This window comes from Lepisma saccharinum, chromosome 11, assembly GCF_977018435.1.
Source record: "Lepisma saccharinum chromosome 11, izLepSacc3.1, whole genome shotgun sequence".
NCBI classification, from domain to species: Eukaryota; Metazoa; Arthropoda; class Insecta; order Zygentoma; family Lepismatidae; genus Lepisma; species Lepisma saccharinum.
The window spans coordinates 16,269,898-16,278,423 of NC_139239.1; the positions used below are offsets into that span (position 1 = coordinate 16,269,898).

General features: G+C 39.8%; 2 protein-coding genes across 2 annotated transcripts; one reads left to right on the top strand and one right to left on the bottom strand.

Annotated features, from left to right (window-relative positions):
- The first annotated feature begins 357 nt into the window (after positions 1–357).
- LOC145995148 (uncharacterized) lies at positions 358–4,123 on the top strand. Its single transcript, XM_083131695.1, has 2 exons — positions 358–498; positions 3,332–4,123. Exons 1-2 carry the CDS (start codon positions 448–450, stop codon positions 4,016–4,018), a joined length of 738 nt encoding a protein of 245 aa, XP_082987821.1. The 5' UTR covers positions 358–447; the 3' UTR covers positions 4,019–4,123.
- Positions 4,124–5,721: 1,598 nt separating this feature from the next.
- LOC145995383 (protein GVQW3-like) lies at positions 5,722–6,345 on the bottom strand. The gene has a single exon (XM_083131987.1). It carries the CDS (start codon positions 6,343–6,345, stop codon positions 5,722–5,724), a length of 624 nt encoding a protein of 207 aa, XP_082988113.1.
- Positions 6,346–8,526: the final 2,181 nt, after the last annotated feature.

Consider the following 8,526-nt stretch of genomic DNA (forward strand, 5'->3'; position numbering starts at 1 on the left):
ATGATCTTGTAAGTCAACAGGTGGCGTGATCGTAGCTTTTAAAATATTTCCAGAGATATAAACAATCCTCCATAGATACTCAACTGTTTTAAAGGTATTACTTTCCTCATTTGAACTTAGCTCGGAAGGAGAAATGTTGCCTCCCTTCAAAGGAAGGGGATTCACACTTCTTTATCTTGCAACAAAAGCTCATGGAAATATTATGAAAAGAAACACACAAAAATATTTGTTATTAATTTTATGACGTTAAGAATTCTAGAAAACATATTTCAATCAAAATATATCTTAAGAGTTTTCTTCAACAATTGTTGTACAAACAATGGCTGTGCCATTATTTCAATAAGTTCCCGTGGAACCCAAAATTTCGACAGGGAAACCATGTTTTTCGGCCCTTTGCTCAAAGAGATTCCAAATTTTCGTATCAAATATATAGGTGATCGATAAGTCATGCCCAGAGTAAGAAGAAATAGGAGCCAAGTACGCTGTACTTGTGATCCAGTAAGTATACTTGCCATACCACAAAAGCATATCTATATTTGAATTACATGAGAGGGCCTAGTGTATAACACAATAATCATATTGTTGAGAGTACGCATTCTCTTCACCTTGACCATTCATAACTAAATCCAGGTAAATGGGAATAAAAGCGTTTCTGTATTATTCACAAGAGAAAACGTAATCCACTAAACTTCCGAATGGGAGGAAATGACATCCCCCAGAATTCAAAGGTACTCTACCTGGGTATACTACTCGATGATAACACCTCAAGAATCTAGCGCACAAGGACAGAACAAGTGTAGGGAAAAGCACAGCTCTTAAAACCAAAAAATACAATGCTGTTTAACGTTCTACTAAGAACAATGAACTTATGCATGCGTTGTGTGGCAGCACAGTGCTCCAACCTACCAAAGGCCACTACAAAGTATCTAGAATAAGGCACTAATAACAATCTAGCGCAAATTGATACGTACCTAACTTTCAAATAAGAGAAGTATTAGATCAAGAAACACTATTTGAGTTCATGCAACGCGAAAGGTTCCACTTCTAGGAACAACAACATCCTCACCATAATCCGACCATAAATACCATAGGCGAAAGAGATCCAAGAAGACAAATTCACAAAATGCCTAGACTTAATTAAGGAGCAAATCTAATATGCCAGTTTATTAATGTAATCTAATGAAAACGAAAATATAGCAGTGTTATTTCTGGAAAGCACTTGGATTAATGATAATTAAAAGTTTACTACATAAAATTCGTCTTGTTCGGAGTAGATTGTTCCTATTACCTGGTTCTAAGGCAATACGTGGCAATATAAATATAACTGTACAATGTTTCAAGATTCCCATAGCCAAGTAACACGACAGCCATGCGAACGTGAACAGAGGAGACAAAAATAAGAATTGCAACCAAGACATGGAGATAAGGCCATAAGACGAACTAGAAGGTAGGGCAATAAAGCTGTAGAAACTTCAAAATAACTTAACCTTCCATGATAAGCCTTGATCTTGTTCTAATATGTTGATTTTCCTGCACTTGCGATGGCTACGAGATCCTGAGTAAACCAGACTTGGATGACTGTACTGTCATAGTCTATGCTCAATTTGACTTCGCCACAACACAGTTTCATTTCAGTCTTTGGCGGCGACGCACAGTGGTTTCTGCTTGGAAGGTCAATTTTCGCCGAAGGAAGGACAAGTGAGACTAATCACGTTTTAGTATCTATATTTTTCTTATTTTATGACGTTTCTTCTGCCAGTTACGATGCGACGATTACAATTAATGAATAGATGACACTGATGAAGGAAGACTCGCCAAGAGACACCCGGGACATGACTCGAAACGAGAACCTTCCGTGGCGAGATCGTAATAACCAGTAAATCGTTCGGAATTCATTTCAGGCATTTAGGTAGAAATCTCATACAGAGGAAATCTCCGCGGGATCCACTTGATATCCACAATGTTCAGATAAGATCATTAGACATTATACATATCTACTGGACATGCATTGCATATCCACTGGACGTTCGTTGGATATACCTGTCTTCACTACCGATCAGGCTCTACATGATTGACGTTCATCGTAGCACTACGCGCTAACCCTCAGTCCCATTGAAAATGCTTTTCAGCTGACTGCTACAACATATTCATTTCGATATTGCATATTTCTTATCTTCCCTACTGCTTCTTATATGTTCAGTGTGTGTACTTCTTGTGCATAAATCTCCATATGCACCCACTACAGCTTTCCTACGTATGTAATATCGAAACTCTCCAATGTCAGTTTCAAAATATCAAACGCTCATAACTTGACGGGAGATGAGTTAGGTGGGTTCGCGGGAGTGTCTTGGGAGGGACAACATATTTCATTTTCCACTGCAGTGTTTCTAGAAATTTGAGAGTCCAACTAGTAGCACGACTTGACCTTATCCTGAAGCACCAGGCATTATTTGATATTTTATAAAGATGGAAGCATCTGTATTATAATGCACGGCATTGTCTTTGACTTTTGCAGTAATTCGGTTAATACTGTTCCAATTTTGGCTGAACCCCTGAATCCCTTGGTAAAGTTTTAATTCAACTCCTAGAACTGTATTCGAAAATCACCGCCGCCTCAATGTTAGTAAATCTTTCGGATTTTGTTGCAAACACTTGGGTAGACATCCCACAAAGTGAAAATCACCTAGGGGTCCTGTTTCATATCCCCAATGACCAGATGAGATCTATGGATATAATGGATATCCACTAGACATCGAAATCTGAATATCCAGAGGACATCTATTGACCATTTCTGGATATCCAGGGGACATATTTGAACCAATTCTGGATATCCAGGGTATATTCAAACTGGGTCAATTTGGTATGAATTTACAATACCGGAAGTATCTCCAATTGCTTTCAAATTCGGCATACTCGCTAATTTTAGCCTCGTAATCACGAATCTGAAGTTAAGAATTGGCGGTCACGTCTAGAAATTGCAAACTAACCTTGTCAATTACCGCTATGATTCTCCATACAATAACATGGAAACCATATTTGGTAAGGTTAGGTTAGGTTAGGTTAGGCAAGCATAGTTAAAATTCAAGGTCATCATAAACATAGTTTTGAAACGCTAATCATTGCAAAAAATAGTTGTTTTCTTCACGGACCCACTTATTTCGACTTATTTTGCAATTTCTAGACGGGACCGCCAAATTTTAACTGCAGATTCGTGATTACGAGGCCAAAATTAGTGAGTATGCCGAATGTGAAAGCAATCGAAAATACTTCCGGTATTGTATATTCGCTTCATAAATTTTAACCAGGAGGTTAATCATATTTTCTATTACAGTGCGAACCGAGCTCCACATGTTTCACGTGCGTTTTTTCTGCGATAGCCCTCATAACTGTCATAGGTTACACCGTCCTGCGGTGCTTACCGATGACCGACTGCTCCACAACCTCGGTCGGAAGAGAGATGTACAAACTGAAACTTTCATTCCCAAACCAGCTTGAGCACACATGGTTCACGCTAGAGAAGGCCTTTGCCGACTGCAAGTCCAACCATCCGACCGTCATCATGCTTCTGGCTCCTACGGGCATAGAGGAAACCGCCCACAAGTTCTCCTGCGCCATTAGCCTAGCTGTGAAAAGAGTTTCCAGGATGAAGAATGTCCTGTACAACACGACTTGTGACTACGATTGCAGGCCACCAATGGATCCTGCGTTTATACACAAGACAGCCTTCGAGACCTTCCACAACGATGTTATCTTAGGGGACGTCAACAATCTGAAATCGATGACAACACTCACCTTACGATCGTTCATGACGCAGAGGTATAGACAAAAATCAGTGCACATATTCCTACTCGAGCTACAGGATATTGACCTCAAAGTAACGCCGAAGGATTTAGCGACCAAGGAGCTCAAGAACATCTGGGACGTCTGCACAGAGGACGCTGATCTATATCAGGAGGTTTTGTGGTGTTTCACTAAGTTTTCTTGTCTTGTGGTACCAGAGGTTGACGACCTTGTGTGATCCCTGTTTTAACTTGTAAGAGGAAACTAGCATGCCCATTATTGTAAATGTCTTACGGTTCTTGTCTTAGCAAAATTATATGAATGTCTCAAATACTTTAGAATAAAAACCATTTGAATATAATACCGTAGAATACAAAAAATGCAGACAAAAAGCAAACGTAGAATATGATTAGGATACTTCAAAACAAATGTAAACAAATGTAATAAGTTACTTGAAATTTACAGAGCCTACATCACAGTGCTGGGACTTTAAGCCAATTCAAAGATGCAGTGTTTTTTCGAGTGGGATTAGTACACATTTTTACAGAATAGATGAATAAATTAAATAGCCATATATCCTTACTAATTCGTTAAACGTTCATAGATATTTCACTGACCTCTACAGAGCATGAATTCAATTACGCACAAGGTAGTGTGTGTAAAAGTAAACTGACCTAAATAATGTACAACTTATGTGGCTGGAATCAAGAGACCCGAGGTTCAATCTCCGATGCGGGTACATTGCACAGTGGTTCAAATAACACTTTACACCCATTAGCCTATGCAGTCAGACGGTGGACTTAAACTTTTCTACTACTACAATAATTTTAACAGTGTTATGCAATAAATTCCCAACATATGAGGTAATTTACATTGAATTAATCCTTACAAGGCCTTGATTGAAATTGTCGTTTCGTGTACATTTGTGACGACATACAAACTGGGTGTCACAATCTTAAAAAACTGAGAAGTTCTAAGACAAGAAGCATTCGATGGGCCCTCCTCTAGGCAATATACCTAGCTTGCATGAGAGGGCACAAACGAACAATTCACAACACAATAACTTTGGCTTCTGGAAGATCTTACCTAGAACAATAGAGACAGTAAAACTATTCGATTCTACTTATCCCATACATCGAAGCGTATCATATTTTGCAATGATGTCACCTAGGTGGCAGAGCTGTGTCGAGGCGCTAAAGTATTACCAGTTAGAACTCACTTCTATCCTCATTGAATGATCACTCTTTCCCAGGATATGCACACTTTCGTATTTGTTCATCTCCTGCATATCTGAAATATTGAAAACTGCATGAATTATCTATCTTGTTTTTCCGAAAGGTGTACAAACTTGCTGACAACTTTATAGCATCAAGATTGTTCATCCAGTGCCGGAAACTCAGCTCCAATGATTTTCTTTTTTGTGTACGATATACGAGGGGGGGCTGGAAAGTTCATGAAATCACCCAGAAGAAATACAGCTGGAACAACCATTTTAATACATTATTCAACGTATTCCCCCCGAAGCTCAATACACTTTTCACAACGATGTTTCAACATTTCTAACCCTTTCAAATAGAAGGTTTTGTCCAGCCATGCAAACCAGCCCTCCACCTCCTCAACCAATGCATCTTCGGACGGAAAATGTGTGCCCTTGAGATGTTTTTTGAGGTTTGGAAAGAGGTCATAGTCGGATGGGGCCAGATCAGGGGAATAGGGTGGGTGGGGTACACAGGTGAAGTCCAGATCCGCCGGCAATTGCATGGTTTGATGGGCCTTGTTCGAGGGCGCATTGTCCTGGAGAAATTCCACACCACGGCTTACTTTTCCCCGACGTTTTTCCTTCAGAGCCGCCTTCAATTCAATCAAATATTGGGAATAAACAGCAGCATTGATGGTTTCACCCTGTTTAAGATATTTCATGAGGATGACACCGTCCTTATCTCAAAATACCGATGGCAGAACCTTCTCCGCTGACCTTTGACTTCGGAACTTTTTCGGTCGAGGAGACCCACTGTGGCGCCACTCCATGGATTGCTGTTTAGTCTGTGGGTCATAATGGTGAATCCATGTTTCATCTTCAGTCACCAGACAGCGCAAAAAATCATCAGGGTGTAGAAATTTGCGCACGATCTCCCGTGATATCTGCACCCGTGTTCTCTTCTGGTCAGCATTCAGACATTTTGGGATCCATGTCGCACTGAGCTTCCGCATATCCAGATACTCTGATATTATGACACCCACACGCTCACGCAATATCCCCAGATACGCAGCAATGGTTTTGGTGGATATGCGTCTATCCTCCATGAACATGTCGTGAACTTTGACAATGTTTTCCCTGGTCACTGCACTTGCAGGCCTGCCAGAGCGGGGTTCATCTTTAGTCTCACCATGTCCAGTCTTAAAACGCCTCACCCATTTGGCTACTGTTGTATATCCTGGGGCATGTTTCCCCAAAGTCTCATGCAAAGTTTTATGGATATCCATAGGGGGATTTGTCTTGCAACACGAAAAATTTGATGACACTGCAAGCTCATTCTTCTCAAATTTCCTTAGGTCCTCCGTCATCTCTTCTTACTGAACGTGAAACAAAAAGAATAACAATGACAAAAGGATCATATACAGGATAAGAGGTTTACAATATATGCTCTTTCTAATGGCTATAACGATTTGTTCCAATTTTTATTTCTTCTGGGTGATTTCATGAACTTTCCAGCCCCCCCTCGTAGGTGTAAAGCTGCAGTGCAGTAGACTCTCAGAATAAAGTAACACTCACCTCGCAACAGGGTACAAGATCAGACTAACAGAAGAGACATCTAGGGGTCGTCTTGGGAAACTTTTTTTCACGTGTTGGCAAGTAAGGTTCTGCCTGGAGGCCTTGACTCTCTCTCTCCCTCTCTCTCTCGTTTTTCAGTGGAACTACGATCCACGGCACGTCTCTCCTCTCTCCGAAAGAGGCTGCGGATACAGCAAACTCCGCAAAAGAGGAGAGAGAGAGAGAGAGAAAGTTAGCGCCTTGCATCCGAGGAGAATTCATTCCACCGCCACATTAGGATCTCTTTCTTCGAGTCGTTCCATTTCCTTCAAGACGTCTCAATGCGGCCTGATTCGTTCCTCTCCTCTTTACATCCATCCCCACCCGCACCTCCAGAAGGTTCAGCCCGGCTTCATTAAAAGCTGATGTAACTCGGACGCAAAGAGAAGCCAACATTAATGCCCCCTCCTCTTAGACGGCAATATTTTACATCATCATATCGGAAAGGAAGACGAGGAACAGCCTGTATCTTTGCCACTTTGAAACTGTATACGGCCAAGTTAAACCCTTTGATAGTTTTTATCCATCTTGAGAGTATACAAAAACTAACTACCCGACAATTCAGCTTAAACCAAAAGCTGAGACAATGCAGACAGTGATGTTGCATCTAACGAAACATTAACAGAGCGAGAATTGCATACACTGTTAGAAATTACCGTAAATATTACAATATTTACCGTTAAAATTAAACAGTCTGCCTATTAATTTATAAAAACTGGACACAACCCTTTTTTATTTCAATTCGATGCATAAACATAGACAATGATTATGGATCTCAGTTGCGAGAGCCATTTTGTTTTTAAACTATACCATTAATATTACATTGGTAACTATATAATGGCCGTTAATACTTCAATACTACTATGGTATGTTTTTACGGTATAGATCGACCACAAGGAAAAAACCTTAGGACAAAAAGTCCCCGCGCAGCTTTCCCTTCTTCCCTCCACCTCGGGCCATAAGGAAGCATGGTCCACTCTCCCCCTCCCCTACTTGCGGAAGTACGGTGCATATGAGTCGCGGGTCTGCGCAGGTTGTTTTGCTCGTGGTTCCACTATACTTGGATGGTAGCGGAAATTGACGGTTGTAGACTGTTATTTCCTCAATCAACTTCTTACAGTATACAACGTGTTTTTCCAGTACGTGGTCATAGTAAAGCGAAAAGTAGGTTTCGGGTGTATTTATTTCACATTCCATGATCACACCGAATGAATTAAGACGAGTGGTTAAGGTCAGACATTGGTATTCGAATTCTCTAATTGAACTAAGTGAACAGCAAGACTGACTGCGCTAGGAAACATACACAAGGGGACAGGGCTGGCACATTCAATATACCTCTAAATACCATAAAAGTGCAAAAGCTAAAAAAAAAAAACATTACTTATTTTCTTTTTCATGGGGTGGGCTGTAAGCAAAAATATTTTATTTTATAGTTTCAATGAATGAGTACAGATGGCAGTCTTAATTAGAATTTAATTCATGGAATCTTATCAATATCTTATAATTAAGTTAGCTATTATATACATCACGAACATTTGCATAATAATAGCATGAATTTAGTATTTAAGTGTCTTTAATTTTTTCAAGGCCATTTGGACTTCTGAATACTTTTAGGTTGATTTAACTGTTAAATATGCAAAATATTGTACCTAAAATAATTGTAATCTGAACGGCTACACAAGTAGCAATATATCGTAGATTGTTCACATAGTTCTTTAGAATTGCTCACTTTGTTGTCTGTCTTTATGAAATTAAGAATTCTTGAACGACCACAGCGCCAGAAACTTATAATAAAATAAAATGTGTTTCATCACATACTTTAGTGGAATATAACAAATATTGAGCAGAAATGTATAATAATAAAAATGCTTTAATATAAGTTAGGAGACTTGATGGGGGCAAAGGTTAGCCTGATGCCATAGTTGTGACCAGGC